The sequence below is a fragment of the Poecile atricapillus genome, chromosome Z (genome assembly GCF_030490865.1).
Source record: "Poecile atricapillus isolate bPoeAtr1 chromosome Z, bPoeAtr1.hap1, whole genome shotgun sequence".
Taxonomy (NCBI): domain Eukaryota; kingdom Metazoa; phylum Chordata; class Aves; order Passeriformes; family Paridae; genus Poecile; species Poecile atricapillus.
This window is the reverse complement of record NC_081289.1, coordinates 18,257,177-18,281,739: the sequence shown is the minus strand read 5'-3', so window position 1 is coordinate 18,281,739 and position 24,563 is coordinate 18,257,177. Positions and strand designations below refer to the sequence as shown.

Below are 24,563 nucleotides of genomic sequence, written 5' to 3'. Positions count from 1 at the left end.
GTGCTCCAGATCCTTCATCACCTCTGTTGCCCTTCTCTGGACTTGCTCCAGCACCTCAGTGTCTTTTCTGTCATGAGGGTGAACACCGGATTCAAGATGCCACCTTGTCAACACCACATACGGTACTTTAGGCTCTGAGGGCTACCCAGAGATAAAGTGCAAGCTTGGGAGCTCAGAAATCAAAATGTGCATTCAAATTTCAGGCCTTGTGATTTCTTCCATGCAGCTTGTAAGCCACCTGTGGCACATGGCCACACCACACCCCGCTGCCAGGTACCAACCCAGCACAGCCCCCCGCACGACGCAGCTCAAGCGGAGAGCAAAGGGAGGAAAACTCTCCCGGAGCTAAATGAGGCTGTTTGGCTCCAGGGAAACACAGGTACAGAGCCAGAAAAAATAATCAGGGGAACCTTGTACTGCTCATCTGCAATGTGCAACTCCAGAGCCAGTTAGGACTATATATACATAGATTTATATACATGTGTATGTGTGTGCATGCTTGTGTGTCTGTGTGTATTAAATATAGATCATTTTTTTAACACGGCACCGTTGGCTGCGTAACATTTCGGATGAGCATCTGCTACAGACCATCTGGGCTGGGAGGGAGGGAGACCAAAACGCTATGGGACTCTTGAGGAATTTGAAACTTGCAGCGGATTTTACACAGAAAGCTGTTGCATAAGGGACACGGACAAATGTGTGGTATCAGGAAGGTTTTTTAACTGAAAGAAGGAAAAAAAAAAAAGAAGGAGAAGTGATCCTAAAACTGCTGCTTCCTGTGGGGGTTGGAGCTGGCTACAGATGACAGGACTGACTTCACACCACTTAAATTCAGCATCATGAAATGAAACCAAACCAAGTTGCCAGGACAGGCATCAGTGTGCCAGCAGATCAAGTACTGAACTGATGTTGCCCCAATGAACTGAAAGTGGTACCTGGCATTCAGCAGGTTAGCACAGAGTGCCTTTTGCTTCCATTAAAAAAAGAAAAGCACATCAAAGCCACACAAGTTTTAATTCATTAAACTAACATACAAGAACAAACGGTTCCTGTGCAAAGCATTCCAACATCCTTCTAACCAAGAATAATAATGTTTATGTGGAGACAGAATCTCAACCACTTCCCTAGGCAGACTGTTCCAATACTTGACAGCCCCTTCCACAGACTTTTTTTTCATATTATCCAACCTTAAGTGTCACCCTGAAAACTCAGCTTCTGAGCTTGCTAACATGGTTTTCTAAAGACTTTCCCAGGACAGTAACTATAAACATAGATATGTGTACATTCTTTCTGTTACACGTCTTGTGATGGGCATCTCTCATGGCCAGTGCAGTGAGAAAGTGTTATCCTGACCATCCAATCCCTGGCTGTGGTCAGAAGCCTATAAATCCTGGGAGGAAAAATAAACTCTCTCTTTCCTTCACCACACCTCGACCTGTGTCCGTGTGATCTATTCATCTTCAGCGGCATCACTTAACCAACCCTGGTACAACTTCAGGCCATTTCCTATTGCTTGTTACCTGGAAGAAGAGACTGACCCAAGCTGCTTTCAGGGAGTTGTAGAGAACACTAAAGTCTCCCCTGAGCCTCTTTTCTCTAGGCTAAACAACCCAGCAACCTCAGCCACTCCTCAGGAGATCTGTATTCCACACCCTTCAGCAGCTTCTGGTCTCTAGAGATGAGAGCAAAGTTTCACAAACAAGAAGATTTTATAAATCAAGGCTCATAATAATCACACATCTAATGCAATAACAATACAAAGACTCAGACATGCCAAAACTAAAACCATCAGATTTTCAGAATTACTGAGCATCCTCCTCTCTGTGCTTCTATTTTAATTATTTTTTTTATTTTTTTTTTCTGGTTGCAAGAGCTGCAAAGTCTAACAAAGGAAACTAAAGAATATGAAACAAGTTCAAGTTTGCAGAGTCCGCAAACTTTCCCAGAAAAGCGTCGGATGTGCAAATAGCAAGGGATTTAAAAACACTGCTCTGTTCTACCAACTAGTTGTGGTTTCAGATGGCTTTGGAAGACCTGGTCTTTGGCAAGTAAAAATGAGCATGGCTGGCACTAATGCCAAAGGAGAGGAACTCAGTATTTCTGGGATTTCTGTAAAGCTGAATTGTTCCCATGTTGTAACAGTTGCAAGCATGCACACATTGGGAATTCAAGCATAGGACAGTAAAGAGAAAAGCTCTTCTTTTGGAAACAGCAGCTTTCCCTCTTTTCCCCACTAAATTATCTTTATTTTTCCAATAATGCAATAAAAAATATCTAGTAGCATTTCAAAAGGTCTAGAAAGTTATAATTTTGTAAAAGGAACACACTAGACCATTTTACAGAAAGACCTAATAGTTTTGTTCCACTAAAGGGTTCCATTACACAAGCCTCCAGTTTGAGCTTTATGGGGATAGCAGGCACACCCAGAAAAGCCTGCAAACAGATGGAGATAACAGAAATTTAAATGGACCATCCAGCTTTTAGCATAACTCCTGTATGTGCTATTCTATAAGCTGCCAGGTGAGTGGGATGGGGGGGAAGGAGTAGAAGAGATCATCAACCTCCCCATCCTGCTTACAATCTCCAGTGCATGTAGCTGCACTTAGACCTACTCCCCTATCCACAGGATTTGTTAAACCAGTCAGAAAAGGTCAGGACAGAACATGGAAATAGATTTAAACCAGGTTCCCATGCCAATAGCAATTCAAACTGTATATTCCCTAACTAAAATGAAAATAACAAATAAAATCACTGACAATCTGATATGCTTTCAAAGGTTTAGTGCTCTAGCCATTCTTTTTTAAGCAGATGATTTGACCAATCCTGATGTAAATCCATTCTTAGAAGCTCAAGCAGTAAACAAGGATACATGCAGAGAATCAGCCTTTTTTGATGTGTAGGTATTTGTATTCCTGGCTTTTCTGTTGACAAGACAGAGGCCCTTCACACAGCGCTGTACCTGCAGGAACCAAAGCTGGACAGGAATTTTCACACCACATCACATCACAGTATTGTTAGGCAATGCACTGTATTATCAGAGAACAACACAACTCTGCACCACCTGGGCCAATAAGCAAATGGTCTACAGACACAGCCAAGGGCTGTGAAATCTCTCACTGCTAAGGGATGTCCATGCACATATTCAGGTGTTCTCCTGGGACACTATGAAGCTGGTGTTCTGTTTAGAGGAAAAATTCAGCACCTAAGGAGGACTAAAGAGGGGGTTCCTACCAGGACTTACAAGAACCGCAACACAGACCTTCTTGAAGACTTCAGTGATACAACAAGAATAAACAAGACACAAAGACACAACTGGGGAGCAGAAGAGGAATGTGCACAGCTCCCCATCTTGCCTTTCAACACTCAAATTCCCATGGCAATGACTCTTTTCTTCCCGAAAACAAGAGCACACTTGTGAAACCAGGGCAGGAACACCACCAGCAAGCCTCCTCTCCTGACAGACAGAAGTTCCATCCTTGACAAGATAACCTCTAGCAGCAAAATGGTCTTGTGGTCATTCACCTTGTTCAGCCAGTGACAGTGGTGGCACAAGAGCACACTTGTGAGCCTGTGATGGGAAGAGCCCTGGGGATGTGGGGATGTTGGGGAAAGGGACAATATTTCACCAACAGCCACCCAGAACATCCCAGGTGCTTTTTATCTAAGACACATATCTAGCCCCAAGATACCTGAACCCTTCAGTCACTGCCCAAAAACTCAGATAAACAAGTTCTAGAAAAATATCCAGAAAAACAGCCCTGGTGTAAGATAACATCATGCTAGACACCTGCAGGATTATCACTCTCGTGATGGCAGGAGCAGGCCTTCACCCCCGCCGTGCCTGTTCTCAGGAAGGGACGAGGTGCACAACTCGCTTTCCAGGGCAGGGTTAAGCTAAAACACTGGTGTGTGAGGCCCAGGCACCTCTTCCCACGCCAGTCCCCAGCAGAGACACGAGAGGGACAACTGGAGGCAGCAGCGTGGAAAAGCAACACTGTGCAAAGAAAGACCAAGTATGTGCCCAGAGCAGCTTCAGGCCTGCCTCAGCCCAAAGCACAAACACAGAGTTGTTGTCCTTGGAAAGAGGCGAGAGCATCCCCACGATTCACCCCACCAAAGTCCCAGCCATGCTCTCACACTTTATATTTAACTACCAGTAACCGATGTGTTAACCTCTCCCTGGATTTACATCATCCCTTTGGCAGAATAAAACCACATGGATTCAACGGGGTTTGGTTAAAAGTTATGCACACATGCGAGGCTCAGTGGGCCCAGGGTCTCAAAAGCCTGACTGTTGGCACTGACCCCTGCCCCTTTCCCTCCGGATCCAAAGGAAACACAGAGACATTTGTTGTGAAACCGTTCCCCCGCGGGCGCACAGAGCGGGGACTGTGCAGGCAGGCTGGAAAGCAGAGGTGGGCTCCCCGCTGGAGGGGAGCTGTGCCCCATCTGCCTTTCAGATGGATTTCTGAGGCTCTTTCTTCCCTCAGCGCAGCTCGTCCAAGGCACATAAACAGAAAGTGAGACATTTCTGAGCAGAGGCAGGAGCAGTTCCATCGCCCTGTGGAGAAAGAGCAATAGCCACCGCGTCTCCCCATCCACGGTGCGCTCCCCAGCAGAGTCCCTGCCGAGGCAGGGGCTGGCAGGGATCCAGCAGGGATCCAGCAGGGATCCAGCAGGATCCAGCAGGGATCCAGCCCACCCGGACACCGCGCCAGGAGCCGGCAGCTGCAGGAATGTCTGGGACTGGGCACACGCAGCTTTTTTTAATTGCATGCCTCTGCTTCCACCGGCTCAGACTGCCCCAGCTGGCTACATTTTGGGGTCAGCTTCTTTCTTGTCTTTCTTACTTCTTTCCCAAGTTCTACTTTCAAGTGGATGGGGAAGAGGAGGGGCAAGGGGAGCAATTAGAAGGCAGCCTATTGTGATGGCATGGTCCTCTGCCTATTCCTAGACTTTGAAGGAACACTCTCCAGCCTAAATGACCACAATCTTATCTTACCCTCATTTTTGGGTAACACTTGGGTTTTTTCAAACTCTGAGAAACCATTTTTCTCTGTTGATAGCGGTGAAGAAAGCAGGGATCTCAGACGACACAACCAGTGTGAACAAAGCTGAAGGAACACATTTCAGAAAACCTCGATGTGCCTGAAAACCCACATGCATGAAGGAGTGTTATAACAATATCAAGCTATGAAACATACTTTGGCAACCTATCTTTAACAGCTCAAGAGTCTAAATGCTGCTCATATCCAATGGATGAGAGCACATTTTGAAAACTGAGCAAGTCCTGGCAAAGTCACATGCAAACTACTCAGTTACGCCAGCACTGTCATTAAAACTCAGACTGAGCACAGCAAAGAGGCACATTCCAACTGCAACACTCAATTTGAAGCCATCATACCAGACTGAAAATGCAGGAGTTCATAAATATGCAATTTCTTATAGCCTGACCTTCCATCCTATCTGTTTCACCAAAAGGTGCACTTCAGGCTCTTTTCAGCATCCCACAGCATAAGCAGATCACGCAAAAGGCCACCACCAAGAAAACCCTAGTATCGCTATGCTGCTGGAATTCTGAGATAAAAGTGTTTAACACCCATAACCTGCAGAGATACATGCCCTTCTGCCAGAAACTTTTGGGTTATTCCTCATATTCAAAAGATGGCACTCTCCTTCCCAGAGGTCACTGTTCTGTCAGAGTGAGCAGCTTCACTCCGCATCTGCTGCTCACACCTAGTTCCACCCAGATGGATCTGTGGATTATTCAAGCTGACAGAGATCACCTTGGCAGAGCAGTACGAGGGAGTTACTCCAGGTTCAGTTATGCCAGCAGCTCCAAAGTGGACAGCCAGAACACCTAACCAGTTGTTCATTTCTTGCTGTCCCTCCCACGGCTGATTTTGGCTTTATTCCTACCTGTTTGGTCGACCAGGACTGACTTTATTTAAGACACCAGCAAAGTTCAACAACTTTGGAACAGCAGCAGCCCAAGCACCCAGATTTGTACAGCTCAAGCTCTCCCAGCAAAATTGGGGTTTCTTTTTTCTCTCCACCTCTCAGAACTGCATTGTTTACAGCAGCAGCTCACCTCACATCCTATTTCTTCTTGGAAACATAAGAGAATGTAGAAGCATGTAAGTAAATCAGTGTTTCCATACAGAATCTTACAGTGACATAATAAAAAATCATGCATTGTTCCTGCATCATCTGGTGTGTGCAAGCCTTTGTAAAACTAGACATTATGATGTAGGTTGTTTAGGCTGCTTCATCTAAATCACACTGCCATGCACAGAGCACTGCTTCCTTTACAGGTATTACGAATGACAGAATTTGGTGATTTAATTGCAACAATTAGACCATTCTGGCTGAGGTCAGGTGCACAGAACTTCACTGAAGTGAAAAATGCACTTCCATAAAAAAATAAAAAATAATACACACATTCTTGCAGCAGATCTTTGCCAACAATATATTCTATAATTATTCCATAAAACATGGTGAGGTACATTAGCATCTATTTTCCAGATAAGGTAGTGCAAGAAGTGACCTCCTCAAACTAGAGCAGCATTCTGCATTGAAAATGCAAGAAAAACTTGAATATTCCTGTAAGGGATCTGCAAATGTACCTATCCCCATATGTGTAAGTCTGAAAAAGAGATACTCTGTCTTCAGCATCAGGAAGAACCAAAACTGGTAGAGACAAAAGATATCTTCAAGAACTCTTCTTAAATTCATGGAATGAGCAATTTGAGCTCTATCAATAAAGACTTCATAAAATTTCTTTGTATGAAGATGCACTTTAAAGTCCAATTTCACTAAATTTTCATGCCATGATCAGAGAACGAGAAAAAAAAGCAGATTGATCTGCACATCCTGTCCAAGTTTGCACTCCGTAGCTGTACTATCTCCAGGGTGAACAGCTCTTCCCTAGAGAAGAATGTGAGGTTTGTGTGGTTCCCTGTCCTTAAGATTTCATGGATTAGCCTGAAATGCCTCGGGCTACAGTGCATCCTGTCCAGGACATACTGTCTCTCATAATGTTGCAACAACAAAATTTAAGTGCCAAGTAGACTTCATAGGCTACTCTCCCCAACCCTGAGTCACTGAATGTCTGGAAGTGTCAGAGTTACCATAAACCAGCATAATCCTGCAGGCTATACCAGCAGGGCTGCCTCTGCAGGCTCTGGGAGGGCACTAGCAACACTGCTTCCTCCAAAACCCAAGCACACTTTTGTTAGAGCCCACACATAGGACTATTCAACCCTTCCTCCTGAAGGGAACATCTGCTTCTGGCATGTGATGTTCCCAAATCCCACCAAAAAAGATTACTCTAGGTAGCCATGTACTTCATGGTAGCAACAGATCAGCCTCAAACTAAGCAATCTACTCCTCTCTGGGCCAGCTGCCATCCACCAGACAAGAAGTACCTGACTTTGTTTCTTACTACAGAAACAATCCAGACATGCTTCAGCAAGTGGAAAATAAAATTCAGCTGAAGCTCTTTTGGCCTGGCCACTGCAGTGGGTTGTTTTTGGTTTGTTTTTTTTTTCTGGTCTCCCATATATAGTTGTGACAGCAGCAGTAAAACATTCGCTCAGCCGCCCTCCCGCAGCTGAGTCTGTAGCCACCCACACCACAGATGCACTCAGAGGTACAAACCCCTCCCTCCCTATTTACACAGTGTGACAAGCACTGTTGGTGCTCCAGCCCTCCCACAAGATCCCAAATCTGTGTCTCCTGTGCAAGGCAGCACCTGTGCAAAGTCTAATGAACAGGACAAGCCATGTACATCTCAGATTCCAGAGCAGTGCACTTCCCATGTCGCCCAAGATCATTGAGGGATCAGAACTGGCTGGTAACTATCAAAAACTCGTAACAGGAATGATTTCATTCTTACAGAGTTATCAAGACACATTTTAAGCACTGCAGATACAAGAGGAGATTTCAAAATATTTCACACTTCCGTGTTTTCTTCTTCACATATGCTTCCATCTAGCAAAATCCCACCGCATTAATGAGCAATTAAATTTCTTCAAGTTATTTAAGCTACATTAGTTAAACATTATTTTGCTAATGTGCCAGTGCCACATTCTGATATATTCTGCTCTGGATGGTGCACTCCCACTCTTTTCCCAAAATAAAAAAACTGTCTCCAAAATACTGCACACCTCCAAGAAAAACACACCAGTGGACAGATGACAGTTTCTTGCTAAGGCTGAATACACGCCTTCCCCTGCTGAAAAGGGAATCAAATTTGGATCTTCTGAGGATTGCATCACTTCCTGGTAAAGGCAGATTTTGTCTTTTTTTTTTTTTTCCCCCTGTCTTTAAACCTCCTTTAAACCCTTCCAAGCCCAGCCAGAATCCAAACCAAAGTGATTGAGCCAGCTTGTACTACCCTTGATCAGTCAGCCTTTGACCAAAGCAAGCAATCCAGACTTCCCAGAGGTGCCTCTGACCAGCAGGCCCAGCTTTCCACAGTGGCATCAATACACACAACTTCATGACGTCTGCCAGGGAAAGATAAAAAAAGTACAGTCTGAAGATAAATATTCTAAGTCACAGGTTCATCATGCATATACTAGAAATACAGAATAAAAGGAACCCAGCCTCCTTTAGTTATAACTCTTGCTTAAATAAGATTACAGACAGTTTCTGCTTTCTTAAATCTCTTCCTGGTCAGTCCAACTAGTCCTTAATTATTAAAGTTTCAAGCTAAGAGAGCTCCTTGTTATTTTTTCCTCCCATATTCTGTCAAACTGACTGTTGTCCAGTCCATGCCCTGTCCCTTAGTCTGAACTCCCTGAAGAGCTCTCCAAAGCTTAATCTGGAAAGGGAAGAGGTTCTCCAGTGAAAACAGACTCAGCAGGAGCTGGCAGATCTGGGTTAGACACACAAAAACATAACAATGAGAGCTCCACAAGACCACCAGTCCCTACCAGGAAGGCAAGGAGCAGAAGTGACACCCTCCTACACTGTATGGTTTCTAGGGCAGGAGTGGGCTGAAAGAGCACACATTTCTCAGCTCTTCTACATCTCTCTGCCCCTTCCCTGGATCCCCTCAATAGATCCTCTGGCTATACCCTTTTCCAATAAAATAATGTAAACCCTTTTTACTCCCCATAGTGGTTACACTTGTACACTTTGATATGAGCCCATCCAGCAGTGTGAGAAACTGTGCATTAGGCTACAGTGGAGAAGGCAGAGCTGCTCCTCGCATAAAACTATCCAAAAAAATTGACATTTTGTAACCTACTTTTTTTCTTCCCTGTCAGAGCAGGATGGAAAAACCCTCTCCTTCCTCCCAGCCTTATTTTCCTGTTTGGTTTTCAAAGGAACACCACCAGGAAACAAAGACTATTTGCTAAAAAGGAGACTCTGAGAAGTTAATATTTGAATATACTGCCTGCAGTTACACTGACCATAAGGTCCTAAGGCTCCCTGCTCACTCCCCAAGTGGGGAACATCCCTGTTTGGCTTGGCTCAGCTTCCTGAAGCGCTGCGTCACTAACTGGAAAAGGCGCGTTTGCAGGGAGATTCCAAGAAGCCCAAAGGAGCGGTGCAACCACGGGCACCACTCCTCAAACCAAATCAGGGGAAAATACAGGATGCTGAAGGAACCAGGTCTTTGCTTGGTCCCTGGCTAAGCTAACAAAAGAGGATTTAAGTGTCCCTGTGTTGCGAATAACCACAGTGAGGAACCTGAATGTGCTGGTTACATTAACTGTGTCATTGTACTTCAGAGAAATCCCTGAACATCTGTTTAGAGACAAAAAAACCCAACCTCCTCCCTGCTGCTATGAGACAGCACCAGGCCACGTGAAACCTCAGAGCTGCTTCTAAACCAGGCCCCTCTCCCCTCCAAAGTCCAGAGAGAAGATCAGCTCCCGTATGGGTACAGCTCCAATCCGAGATGTGTCAAATATCTCTGCCTAATGCAAGAGCTCTGAAGCAAAGCATCACATGGACACATTTCAGATTGTCACAGCACTGCCTCAAAGCTCACAGACAGTGCAGCATGTGCCAGTAACTGAGCTGGTGAAAGAGCTGTTCCCCAGCACCAGCACAGCCATTTCTCCTTGGTACCTAGTGCAGACCTCTGAAGTCACAGCCTGGGCTGCACACGGCTCATTACATTTCCTTACCCCATCTGCCTCCACAGTTCTTCACACCCCTACTTGGTCCAGGTTATCTCAGGCATTTGCTCACTCCATATCACCTCCACAGAATTCTGACTCCCATTTTTTTCCTGTTGCTGGACTAAACTGATGGAATGCAGCCTGCCTGGCTCAAACACCAGACCTCTTGTTGGATATTTAAGTAGAAGTGGGAATTGAGATTTTTGGGACACCCGCTGGAAAGTGCCTTAATTATCTCAATTAGAGAGGACCTGTAAGTCAAGAGAGACCCCTCAAAAGCCTTCTGGCAGTGCTCTGAAAAGTCAGGCATGTCTTGTCCAGTGGCTTCCACGAGAAAGGCAGTCACAGGAGGAGAACTTGCTCCACAAACTAACTGGTGCTGAACAACCAGCATTGCTCATTTATTCCATCCCCACACAGGCTCCGGAGGTGACTCCCAGCAGCACGTAGCTTCAGCCTCTCCTGGTGGAGCCTGACCAGCCCAACAGGATCGTCAGGCTGAGGAGCTCCATTCCTTGCCAGACATTCTCCATGCAGAGCAGGTCAGGAAGGGGCCACTCCACGAGTGCAGCAGCACTCCCCCATAGACCATCACATCACATCACAGGCACACTGGGACTTCATGCCAAAAGAAGGAACACTGCTTTAGAGAAGACGAGTACTCTCCTGATCACTGCCATGTTTCCAATTCAGCTTCTGGACACTTTCAAAACACATCTGTTGTCCATACTATACTTGAATAAAATATTTTTGCTTCTAGCATATTCCAGAGAAAAAACAAAACAGCATTACCACTACAAAAGGTTATGCCATGCCACGGAAGCAGTCTAAAGCAGCATCTCCTGTCGGCCAGCCACCTAAATACAGAGATGCCAAGGGAGAAAAATTACTCACCCTTCCCAAATGTCCCAGGCACTCTCCTCCTTCTGTTTCAATATGCATGTCAGAATTAACGATTATTCCCCTCTAAACTATGAGGAGACTGACCCTGGATTGCACAGTGATCTCCACACTTCTTAAAATGCTGTAGAAGTTCTGGACAGGCATTAATGAGGTAAGACCTGCCACAGGCAAGGGATTTTAAGCTTTCCTCAGCTGATGGTGTAGAAAAGTACAGGGTTGTAGTGTGATGCACAGAGACAGAGGGACAAGAACAATCTTCCACTGTTAAACACTGGGGCAAAAGATGGTACCATTAGTACAACTGGAACCATACCAACCACCACCTTCCACTAATTACACCTTTAAAATCAAAGCTACAAACTTTGCTTTTTTTATCTGGGATGGTATTTATCCCATCTTCACATATTCCCTTTTTCCTCATACCTCACCCTAACTGCTTTGCTTTCTTCTTTTCCTCTGCCTTTCACTCGACAGAGTTGAAGACCCTTGGCACCCTGACACCAACCATGTGTGTTTTACCAGTCTACCCCAGATGGAGGCTCAGAGAACACAAGGCCACCTTTAGTACTCAGCTTCAAGAGGGAATATACATAAAGGTGGCCTTGTATTTTGGGACTAACGTCTCTTTTCTAGCAGAAATCTTATCCTTCTCCATACACCCTGTACATTTTTTTCCTTAATATGTGCCAAGAGGTGTCATGATAAACACAAGCAGTTCAAAAACAGCTTGAAGCAATTAAAGCACTTCTTCAAACTTCACTGAAATCAACAGTTCAGGAAAATGACCAAATGCTGTGATGCATGTGATGTATGTTATGCCTTGAAGTACCCAGAGTCAACAGGCCCAGCAATAAAGTTTTATGGCATTTCAAGCTAGAAAGGACTATGAAACCTTCCTAATCTTCCCCGTCCTAATCCACCGTTTCCATGAGGTACACACTTACATAGGATCTGATAATTTGTTGAAATGTAACTGCCAGGAGAGAACATGGGTGTGCCTCAAAGATTGAGCATTTTTCTTAAGTATATTTTAGCACTTTTCTTGTTATGCCTTCCAAATCTTGATTTCCAATATATATTCACTGTCCCATAGGTAGACACATTTTTTTTGTTCCTAGTCACATAACTTTGTTTCCAGACCATGCATGAGAACCTTGAGAAGCCTCCTGTCTGGTACCTTTTTGCAGAACCCAATAAATCTATCCTCTGACACTAATTCTTCATTAGCAACTACTTTGAGTCAGTCCTTTAATTCCATACACTTTGCGGTAAAGTCTTTCAACCAATACAATTAAATAAATAGCCAATTGCTTGCAAAATGTCTCCATTTACTGTCATTTTTTTTCATCTCAAAGAATGAAACCAGGTTTGTCTGCTTTCCATTAAATTCTACCTACCAGGGTTAAATCCTATCTGTATTATTGCACTCTCTAACTGAGAAATCCTAAAAGATTCCAAGTATTTTCACATATCTTTGGTACCAGGATCTCTAGTGAATAGTTTCAATTTCCTCCCCTTTACTCTTTAATTGAATATTTTTAGCTATTTCCTCATGATGTCATGACCCAACAAAAATCAATGTCAACAAGCCAAACTTCTCCTCTGGGACCTTCCAGCCTATCTGGATTTCCAGTTATCTAGAATTATTGGTTCCAAAATGTTTTGTAACCTGATTACTGACAGTGGTTAATTTTCATACGACACCATTTAGAAAAGTCTCCTTTCTAACCTTATGATTTGCCAACATTGTGTTTTCCCCTTGGATATTTTTTGCTGATCATCATCAGCTTCTCTTTATTTCACACTGATTCTTTCTTACCTTTCTCTAACCTGTAAGCATTAGATTGGACAAAAAGAGAAAAGATACTACACCAGAGGACATTAGCAGTTTAAAAAAGACACAGCATAATGATAGCTTAAGATTCCTAATCCCCTTTTCGATAATTTTAATCTAAGCACAAAGCTCTGAAGGGATCTTGCTGCGAGTACAGAAATATTCATTATCTGTGTGTTACAAGAACCACAGCTGAAATCAAAGTTTTCACAGAACGCTCTATTCTGGTACTATTACTGTAAATTACATACATCACAGGAAACTGAGAAAGATGCCTCAAGAATAGTATTGTGAGCTTAATATAAACTGTTCTGATCACACCACTTCCTCAAACTCCTCCCAACACCTGCCCACCTTCAGAGCAATACACATTTAATGTTTGTAATCATTTCTCACAAACCTCATACTTCAACCACTTACTTTTGCGGCTGTTTTCGGAATTCTCCCAAATCAGGCTCTCTTACAGATATCCAGGTGTCAAGAACTGAAAAGTCCTCAGCCAAACTGTGACATACTGACACCTGCAAGACTCAGATTTTTAAGAATCTCCCCAAACCATACTTTTCAACACTTTTATCACCACAATGGTAGTGGCACCATTAATTTGCCATCGCCAGCCACAGCCCTGGCTCCTTTATACCTAGACTTTACAGCTTTCTGCACTCAATTAGTGCTTCAAAAGCCTCTTCAGCAATGCAAGTTTCTGCAGACTCTAATTTCTTGCTTATAATTCCAAGCTCCTTTTCCCTCTCAAATGCCTGTGAATTTGAAACAATTTCCTCGTAGCTGCAGTGGCTCCATCCCAGCCACCACATAATGTCCCTCTTGAGCACTGAAGCCACATCTTAAAACCAGGTAGGACTTTTTAAAATCCCCAACTAATCTTGCCAGCAAGCTGTCCCAGTCAAGGCTCTTTTTCAGTAAAGCTAAAAAAAGATGTTCTGGACATGAAATGCCTTTAAACTTTTTAGAAAAGTAATCAAGGTTTTAACTGCACAATTTTGAAAGTCAGCGGCACTTTTTGTATTCATTTTGATCTTGCAGATCTTGCAGTGTTTGTAGTTGAAAAAAAAAACCAACAACATAAATTAAGTTCATCTTTTCCCTGTGGTTTTTCTAACATATTTCTAACATCCCAATAAAGAAGCAATGGCAATAGGGATACATTCCCAAGTCAAAGGGCAGACTCTCCAAAGCCCTTTTCTGATGGAAATTTAGCTGAAATTTTGCTCTGAATTAGGACACCCAAGTGAGAAGTCACAAGTCACCCTGGACAAGTACAAAATACTACTTTTTCTCTTTTAGTCCTTCTGGCAAGCAACAGCACCCACTGAAAGCCATGACGAGCAAACGAGCTGAATTGAAAAAGCACTAAAGCTGGAGGAGGAGACAAATTTTGCATCCAGAAAGCTCATGCCTTAAAAATTGTGCCAGAACTCATTCCTGCCATGCCTGCTCCTGCAGGGAGTCACGCCTGAGCGGTGCCTTCCAGCAGCTGGCAGAGAGAGCCGGCTGGGGATCCCGAGGGAGCAGCACCCACGCACATCTGGAGCCCTCCTGCAGCTGCCGGCTCTTGCCCTCTCCCAGTGGTTCAGCCCCTCCAGGAGTGCAGTGAGGGAAGGGCTCAGCCAGACACACAGGCATCCATCTGCAGAGGCAAGGGGGAAATGCTTCCCAGCGAGAGGAAGGGCAGAGGGCTCACAGCCAGCCATAATGGACATCCCCAGAGAGCCCTCAGTCCCTGCAGCATTTCACCAAGGAGCAAGGCACTGGAGCCATATGTAGGCAGTGCCAGTTTGCTTTTCTTTCTCTGAAAAGAACCCTTCCCCTTCTGCTTTATGCCCTTTTTCTAAAAAGTACATCTTACCAGCCTGCCTGAAACCCCACACCACTCCCAGGCCTGAGTCACACAGCCAGCTGTGCGGGGGGGAGGCACAGAGGAGGAGGGAAAGGGAGCTGCAGCTCCAAGGAGCTCAAACAAGACATACCATCAGCGCTGATGACGAGGCCAGTTACGCCCATGATGAGAAAGACAGATGTTTTGCAGAAAGTCAGCCACTGCTTCGTATTAGGAGTTATGAAAGTGGAGAGTTCAGACATCATATTTTCCTTTAGTCTTCATCCCTTGCTAGCCAGGACAGATCCCAGAAAGCCAGGTGTCTGGCTGCAAGAAATACTGCAGTCTTAGATCTAAGTTCTTAGTCCTGGCACCCCAAAGGCATCCTGTCCATAACATCACAGGCTTTCTAAGGCAGCTGTGCCATCACTGCTTCAGCAGTGGAGACAAAATCCAGGAGAGAAGATCAGTTCTCTGCTGCTCCTGTGTTTTGGTTCTACCCATACACAAATCTCTCCTGTGGGTAACAGCAGCTCCGTAAATGAGAACACAAATGTCTTCAGATAACCCCCACAAAACCAAAATATTGCAGACAGATTTGTTGGCACTAAAGCCAACAAAAGAAACTACAGAAGACTGGGAAAAAAAGCAGCCTTGGGATAAGCATTATCTTGCACACAGAATTTGCTGTAGGGATGAAGAACGGAGATCTGCTTGGTATACAAAGATTGGAGTTTTGGGGGTTTTTTTTGTTGGGTGTTTTTCAGGTTTTAGGTCTAGAAAACCTTCCCTATGCTACTCACATGAGCTAATCCATGAGGTGGTCTCTTCCCACACCCATAGCTTCAGGGTTATCCATAAAAAGGAAATAACACAGGTATGAGGTAGCACAGACAAACAGCATTGAAACAAACCAGTCTGCTGCCCAGCAGTGCCCTATCTCAATGTGAGCAGGTCAGTGCCTCAAGTCCAGACTGCTGTGAAAGGAAACACAGCACAGCTCCAGCTGGAAGGGGGCTCAGGTCGTCTCTAGCCCAGTCTTCTGCCCAAACAGGGCCAACACTAAGCTAAGACCAGCTTACTCAGGGCTTTAGCCAGTCAGGTCTTAAAAACTTCCAAGGAAAGAGGTGGTGCAGTCTCCCTGGGCAGCTCTCTCTAGTGCTGTTATCCTCACTGTGAGGCCCTTTTTCCTTACCAGTCTGAACCTCTCTCACTTCTGCTGATGTCCATTTCCTCTCACTGTCCTGCCATGCTGTGGTGTGAAGAGCCTAACTTTTTCCACTCTTTTCTACAGACCTTCACATCACAGCGTGCAAGCTTTGGAAAAGAGAAATTAAACTGGGTACTCCTAAGCAGAGCAACTGAAAGTTGCTTCTCTTACTTCACAAGCCACCACGTGCTTCAAACAATTTTGCCACAGCTGAGGACTCTGCTCATATCCAAAATCAGGGGCAACACTCAACATCTTTGGTGCAGAACAAGGGCAAATAACTTTCCTCCTGTCTGCTGGAGATCAGCCCATCTCACCCAAAAACCCATACTCCTTACCTCTGCCGGCATCTGCAGCTGCAGCGAGAGCTTGGAGATGAGCGCTGCAGGGTCACCAAACAGCCTGGGCTCATCCCAGCAGAGCTGCAGGAGTGCAGTGAGCCCAGCTCCAGGTGAGCCACTAAAGCCCATCAGGAATATTGCTCTTTGCCCCTACACTACAGGAGAGGAGCCTCCATCAAATTCCGCCCTGAACTGCTGCTCAGGACACATTCAGATTGGCAGTGAAGGAGGCCTTTAAACTCCTTAAGACACCCAAAGCTCCCTAAGAGGTTACTAGAGCAGCCTGGTCTCTATTTCGCACCCCAAATGACTGACAGATTGCATGAAAGGACAAAGTCAGCCCCGGCACAGCTGCACAGGAATGTTTTTCTTTGGCATAGAGGAGAGAGATGAAGTGGGTGCCACGTTTTTCCATTAAACTTTTGCCTGTCACCACAGTGGAGCCAGCTCACATACAGAAGATTGAAAGCCAGTTAGAAGCAGATGGCAAAACAAATAGAAGGTAGTAGTTTCCAAGACACAGAGAAGGCACAGAGAGGTCACTGGCAGCACTCAGCTCCACATTTGGATGGATGGCACCTATGGGGACAACTCTAGTAATTAAGGTCCCATTTAACCACACTTTATTTTCTTACATTGCCTTCTCTGCTTCCCCACTCACTCTCAGGAGAGGGAATGCTCATTATTTGGTAGAGTATGTCTATCCTTCCTGCACACATTTAGCACTCAGTCCAGGGACTTTCTTCTCTGCAGTTGTGATCTGAGTCTGTCAGCTCACAGGCAGAGAGAATGAGGAAAAAGTCCCTGCTCTGAAAAGCTCAGCATCTCAGACTGAATGTGCACCTCAGCTATGCCTTGTTAAACCCCACCATTTTTCACCTGTCTTCTCTACTGCCTTTTACTTCAGTGAGGTGAAAGGGCAACATATTTGCCAGCAAAATTGTGGCCCTTAAGCCAAGCTTATTCTTTGCAAGTCACTCCTTTGGCTTTTATGAAAGAAAAATAATTTAGCATCCAAGGCAGCCTCCACTTTTCACCAGCACTTGATATCATGATGGGGTGGTGGGGCCATGCACCAATCCAACATCAGTGCTTCCTTGAACATCAGGTCTGTCTCTTTTTCTGCTACATACCCACATCCTTCTCAAACAACCATTTTTCCTACAGACCCTTGAACAAATACCTCTTCCAGGCAAACCCTGTTCTTTCCAGTGACATCCAAATAATTATCTTCTGGTATCAAATAAATACACACATGAACACCAGGCTTGCATCTAAGCACATCTCATAAATCTACTCTGACCATTCCCACTGCACATTCCTTTAGCTCAAAATGCAGTTCCACTACCCCTTCCCCAGCCAAATATTCCTACGTGCCCCTTCATGTCAGTACCTGGGCTGCTACAGGGCAAGATATGTCAGGGAACTGATATCCCTGAAAGCTAATTTCTGGCAAAAAAAGTAATTTTAAAACTGGATGGGCTCCCAGGCAGCTGCCACAGCAGCCTGTGGTTACATCCAGGTGCAGAACTGCACTGTCAGGTCTTGTCACCCACAAAAAAAACACAGTCAGAAGGCATCTCCATGATTCAGAGAGAGACAAATAGGGAGCAACAGCACAAAAGAATGTGCCCTCCTGAAAATACAGACTAAGAGCTCTGCTGTGAGAGCAGCCCTCAGAGACTCACCAGGAACCTATTTGTCTTGGAAAAAGACAAGATGCTCTAGGGAATCAGAGGAGTTAAAGGGGAGACCTTGTAAGCTCAGGGTCAGCTGCCAAGACAGGCTGTGACAAATGCCATTGAGCCAGGTCAGACACTGTCTGATAGCAATTTCACACATCAGTAATTGCTAACATCTCACCCACAAAATGATCCTTCTCCAAAAGGGAGAGGAGCAGCCTAAGACAGAGGATACAGATGACAGATTATGAAGTGACTGGAAAACCACTTTTTGGGAATGCAGGGAGGAAGGTGTACAGACTAAGGACAGCAAGGCCTGATAACCAACATTAGGATACAAAAAAGCAGCACCTATCTGCAAGTGCAAAGGCAGTAAGAAAATCCGCCTGATCAGAGACAGGGGGCTACTTTCAAAGCACTGTGTCTTCACAGCTACCAGGTAACTCACAGGGACCTTGTGAGCTGAGGGACCAAGAGAAAATGAGCCCACAGTGACACTGAGCTCCCAGCTCTTTGGAGGAAGGAGTAGCCAGCAAGGCACAGCACACACTGGCCTCCTCTACAGACACAGATAATCCTAAAAAAGCAAGACTGCTTTAACAAAAACCTGGTCCCCGTCCCAGGACAGGGGAAACTCACTTAGCCCTAGCTAAGAAGGGACCCTTCACATTACAAAGACCAGCAAAGAGCACGAGTTCCCACCAGCCCTGTAGATAAGTTGAACAGCTCCAGACACAGGAAAGCCCTGTCTGGCAACACCAGAAGTGAAATTCCTTTACCCCTGCTATCGTGCACAGCCTGCTCCATGTGTAAGGACTGGCTTTCCAAAGGAAACATTTACAGAGGACAGCACACATCAGCCACATCCATTAGGAAAAAGAATAAATAGTGGGTTTGTACATCAAATTCTGGCTCATTCTTATCTACCACGCTTCAAAGTCAGTCCCAGGAAAGACTAACAATTTTTCCAGCTCCTGTCTTCACTGCAGATCAAGCACTTCACTATACAGTTACAGCCAGCAACTCAATACCCCTATTTTTCTAATTTTAACTGTCAGAAAACAGCAGGATAAAGTTTCATGGTCTCCTACTTGTGTTTATCTCAGCTTTTAGAGGAACTGTAGATCAGTTAGACCCATTACAAGTATGTGACATGTCTCTCGGCAAACTGGAATAGGTTTCTTATTTAAATTTGGGAAGAAAATGAGGAGGAGAAATGGTTTGCAGTGCAAGGCACTGGGAACAACTAATTTTGCTGTTCAGCAGTTGTGATGTTGACTTTTTTATTGATATGGAAAGTCATGGACAAAATTTAACACTGCTGCCTTGCATGAGCTCTGTACACAACTACTTTAAAATCTCACTTTCTCATTTCCCCTCTTTACTGGAAATGTTGGAAAAATCTTTGCAAGTACTGACTGTACAAATATTTTACATAAAGTCAGCTGCAGGTGTATAGAGAAGAAAGAATGAGAGATTTCAGCTTTATGGCTTGTGGGCAACAGACCAAACCCCATGTGCAAATAAATGAAGTAGCTCTCCCCCTACCAAAATGAAACAAAAATTGGATCCAACTATACTGACACCAGAGAGCTACATGCAGCCACCCCACAGTAAGAGCCAGCTCCCCATCCCCACCCGCTGCAGTAACCACAGCTCTCAATTAAATACACACAGGCTGTAAAAATCAAGCGCTGCCATCCATTACAATAACGACTGCCATACTCCAAAAGCTCGAGGCACTCCCTGGCAGCTCATCCAGAAGCAGCTTTCCTGCTGAAGTCATTAGAAACACAAAGTAACAGCAACCATCGTTTTTGTGGCAGAGGAAATGAATCACCAGGCGAGCGCTGCTGAGGTTCCGAGGTTTGCAATGGGGAGGAAAGAAGGCCAGCTCAGAGTTTCCCGAGCTCATCTTAGATGACAATCACAACCCCGACCATTAACCTTCACCTTTGGTTTTGCTTTCACAGGGAGACAGAAACTTGGTAGCTGCAGCCTAGGAAGCTTCCTTCTCTCACTCCAACATACGCTACACCCCTGTCCCAGGGCTGAGCCGCACACAGCATCGCCAGAAACATGGAAACAGGATCACAGGGCTCAAACACCACTCAGACAACAGCAGCAGCAATGTGACATTTCACTAATTCCAATTTTTTCATGAGTTCCAAGTTCAATAATCACGCTCTTTAACGAATGAACCATTTGGGCTACTTGGCATTTGAAGGTAACCTTCCAGTTAACAATTCATCCAGACACCCAGGACATGACATCTAGGAATTTAATCCTAAATATCTAAGGCAGCTGCTGTCCCCCCACACCTGTAGGGCAGCTGCAGTTCTACATGTTCCATGCCGAGATCACATCCATGCTTGCATTCAGCTGCATTTTGCCACCATCTGGAAGCAGCAGCCAAAGGACTAAAAAAAACATGAAAATGGGGGACACTAAAACTTCCTCCTCAGTATTACAAAAGGAGTCAAAGGTTTTTGAATGTCAAAGGCTCCTCAGAACCACCTGTCTTTCTTTCAGCCCCCATCCAGCAATGGGACAGGTACTTGGCATTTCACAGCATATTTGTCAGACTTATCCATCTGCATCAGATCTGGCACTTGTCACAGAAGACACGGTCCCAGCTGGGCCACGTCCAACCACAGATCAATTCCAGCAGAGCCCCACGGCCAACAGCAGAGCTCTCCCACTTCAAGCCCACCTGTGTGTTATGGAAAGTAACAGCAGCAGCAAGAAGCGGGAGGTTTTGCCACCTGGCTGTGCTCCTGCTCCCCTTGGGCAGTGGCAGGTGTTGTGTTTCCCTTCTGTTCGACCACCAGGAAAAAGCATAGAATAACAATAGTAATATTTATAATAATAACAACAACACTGCCTTGCACCGTGCCAGCACATGGCACTGCCAACACAGTCACAGCAAGCTACGGCACAGATGAAGATTATATAATGCAAACACATGACACGTACCATGAACACACTTCTGGGAAACCTTTCAGCCTTTGCTTTCATGGGAAACTAAACCACGCTGGAAAAACAACTGCTATAAAGCTATCTGGCCTCCAGGTGAGCACTGTGAGGACTTGAACAAGACACCTCCAGGACTGCTGCCTGCCAATAGCAGAGCTGAGCTCCTCGAGGCCCCACTTTCTCCAGGTAGAGCCGATGATATCACTGACAGCACCAGTGGGGTGAGGGAACGGCTCCTCACACAGCTCCAGGCACTGGTGAAATCACCAGCTGTTAAAAAGAAATGTAAATCCCCAGGAGGTTGGATTTCAGCCCTGGTAATTAAGGCAGGCTGGAACAGTTTAAAATAGAGGTCAAGTTTTTAAGTGTATGCATACTTTCACACTTGTCTACTAGCATCAAATCAACAAGAGCCAGGAACAGCCTTTTTGGTCGTAGAAAGGTTAATTTTTAACTCAAAATACACAAAAGGCAGCTGGCACGCAATTCTCACCCTCAGTCTGTATTCACAGGTCTGACTGTGGAATGACACTGATCCTTCTTCCCGCTCATGAGCTCTGCCCTCAGTCATCACCATCTTCTCCTTCCTCCCCTGCCAGTCCAGCTCATGCTCCCAGGGCTGCATGACTGTCCCAGAGACCTTTCCCAAGCCCACGGTTTCCCTGGATGTGCAGACCTGCACTTCCAGCTACAGGGCACCTCAGGGGTGTGTGAAGACTAGAAGATGCTGTAGGACATGTGTTCCTTGGCTGTGAGGGTGACAGCACAGGGCATGGGCACTCCTGCAGAGGGAGCACGAGACGGGTCTCCTCATCATCCAGTCTTTCCAGAAAGACCCTGCAGTAAGTTTACAAACAGCAGAGTAACTGGGTCAAAACAGTCCTCCCAGATGGAAAGCATAACCCAGGAGAAGAACAGATGTTTCATCCAGAGAGCTTGTTTATTTGTTTTGGGTATTTCAGATTATTCTATGAAGTTTTGGCCAGAGGTAAATAGAGACCTTGTGTTTCATGGTATCAAGCACGGTATTTTCCTCCACATGGCAGGACACACTCACAAAAGAACAAGTTCAACAGGCAGAAGTGTGGGGTTTTTTCACTCTAAAGAATGTTAATTTCATACACATTCTTCTTTAAAGATTGCAATACCTCACTATACCTACTCTACAGCATTTAGTTGGGCTCTTTTTTCTGAAACTTCTGTCAGAAGAATTCCAAGAACAACCAAAAAAAGGAATTTATTTCACACTTTTTATTTGGCTTCGAGAGGGTCTCTGAAGAAATCTTAAACTCCCATGAAGACCCAATCAGCAAAAGAATACAAACAAATCAATGTCAGTGTTGCTCCCAAAAAAGGTTATCACTGCCCAAGATTTTGCAGATCCAGCTATGCACTGCCCCTTACAAAACGCTCATCATCATAGCATTTGAAGCTGAAAATCCCCAATAAAACCTGAAAACAGAAGAGGGAAAAGCATCCCATTTCCATCCACCAGACAAACAGGATGTTTTCTTTATCAAGACACACTTCATCTCAATTCTCAGGCTCCTTGAAATAGGGCAGAAAAGACACATATCCATGTCACTGCAGCCACAAGTTCTAACCCAAGTGCAAGATCTCCTTCCAGGCACTAAATAAAGAAGATATGAGAACACTGAGTAAGAAAACAGGAGTGGCAACTCCATTCTCATCACAACGATCCAAACAGAGCAAGAGGAAGTGTGCCAACACAACCGTAAAATCTGAAGGGGAACACTCTCCAGAGAGCCTCTCATTTAGTTCAAAATATTCTTGTTGATAAAGGAAAAACAAAACAAAACAAACCCATAAGAAAACAGCTGTTTGAAGGAAGAGCTTTCCATTGATGAGTGGTCCTGCTGACTCTTTTAAAAACACAAGCCACCATAACATGATTGCTTTTCCCTGGATCTACCAGAAGATACATATTGTGCAATAAAGGCCAAGACTTCCAAAGACAAAGGAGCCAAACACTGTTTAAAGACCGTCACGCGTGCAGCAGGCTCGCTTCCTGCTGGAACGAGGCTCGGAGCTTGTGACGGACACGATCCCGGATCAGTAAGACGACCACATACCACACACAACAAATAAGATTTTCCTCGTTTGCCTTCCAAGACCAACGCCAGGAGCGGCGCAGGAGCAGCGGCTGTGGGATCACCGCTGCTCGCACGAAGAGCTGGGCGCCTCACTCCGGGGCTCTACTGCACCTCTTGGGGGCAAGGAAGAAGCGCGGAGCCCCTGCCCAGCTCCATCCCTGGGGCACTGCCACATCCCAGTGGCCACCACCACGTTCCTCTGGCTCTCAAACACGTGCTCGACAAGCACAGCGAGCGTGGCTGCCCGGGCCTCGCAGCGGCAGCGGGCTGCGGCAGTCCCCCGTGCTGCTGCTGCTGTCCCGAGGCGCCCGGCACAGCCGGGATTTGCACCCACAGGGCAGCATCGCTGTGCTTACGAGGAGCCTCCTGAGTGACAGGGAGCCAACAGGGCACAGATAACAAGACACGTTTCCTCGGAACTGTCCTAACCACGCGATCTGCGCAAAACAAAATACGGGGCTTCCAGCCAAAAAATAAACAACAAAAACATGGAAACTTGTGTCACTTCCTGCGCTTGGGGAGTGGGACGGAGTCGGGACAGTCTCGTCTTGAGGAAGAAGAAGACACGGCCGGCGACTCCTGAGCGCTCGCCCGGGACAAGTGGCAGCGCAGAGGGAGCCCCGGCCGGGCGGGGGCAGCGGCGCCGGCCGGAGCAGGGGCTGCGGGACCCCGGTTACCGAGAGCCGCTGCCAGGCTCGGAAGGGAGGGAGTGGAGACCCCCCCGGCGCACAGGGGGCCCCAAGGCCCTCGGGGAGCAGCCCCGGAGCGGCGGCAGTCACCTGTTGGCCAAACCGGCCCGGTGCCGACCCCGGCTCCCGCCGGGACACCCCCGCCCCACGGGGAGCCCGGGGAACCCCGCCACGGCCCCCGAAACGGGGCCGCCCACGGCGGCGTCTCAGCCATCCCACCCCCGGCCTCCCGGCGCCGCCAGGAGCCGCCGCCCGCCCCCGCCGCTCCTCACCGTGCGGCTCAGCAGCGTGTCGGGGTCCGCGGGCTCGCACAGCTCGCTCAGCTTGCGGTCCCAGTGCAGCAGCGGCGGCTGCTCCCCGCCGCTCTCGCACACCTCCATGGCGGCCGCAGGCACCCCCGCCGGCCCGTCGGTCGGTCTGTCTGTCCGTCGGTCCGTCCGCCGCCCCGCTGCTGGACCCTGCCCCCGCCGCTGCCCCGGGCCGCGGAGCCGCGCGCTCGCCCCCGCCCCGGCGCGTTCCCCCAGCCGGCGGCGGGCGGGCGGGTCACCCCCGCCAGCTGCGCGCCGCGCCCCCGCCCCGCCCCGCCCGGACACGCCCCCGCCGTCCCGCCCGCCAATCGGGGGCGAGCAGCGCCGGGCGCGGACCAATGGGAGCGCGGGGCCTCGAGCGGCCGCGGCCGCGGAACGTGGGCGTGGCGCGCGCGGCCAATGGCGCGGCGGAGCGGCGGGCGCGCCAGCCAATGGGACAGCGACAAGACTGCGGCCGGCGCGCGCCGCCCCGCCCCGTACCCGCCCTCAGGGAGGGAGCCGCGGCGGCCCCGGCCCTGCGCCCGGGATGG

The 24,563-nt window shown here is 46.8% G+C and overlaps 1 protein-coding gene across 2 annotated transcripts in view; it reads right to left on the bottom strand.

Moving 5' to 3' along the window:
- LOC131593047 (cyclic AMP-responsive element-binding protein 3-like protein 2) overlaps window positions 1-24,180 on the bottom strand; it is a 74,583-nt gene extending 50,403 nt beyond the window's left edge. Inside the window, exon 1 of one of the 2 annotated variants that reach the window (XM_058865222.1) lies at window positions 23,998-24,180. In XM_058865222.1, the coding sequence (XP_058721205.1) occupies window positions 23,998-24,105 (108 nt within the window). In that variant the 5' untranslated portion in view covers window positions 24,106-24,180. The remainder of the gene's footprint in view (window positions 1-23,997) is intronic. The other variant, XM_058865221.1, reaches the window with a different exon arrangement.
- Window positions 24,181-24,563: the final 383 nt, after the last annotated feature.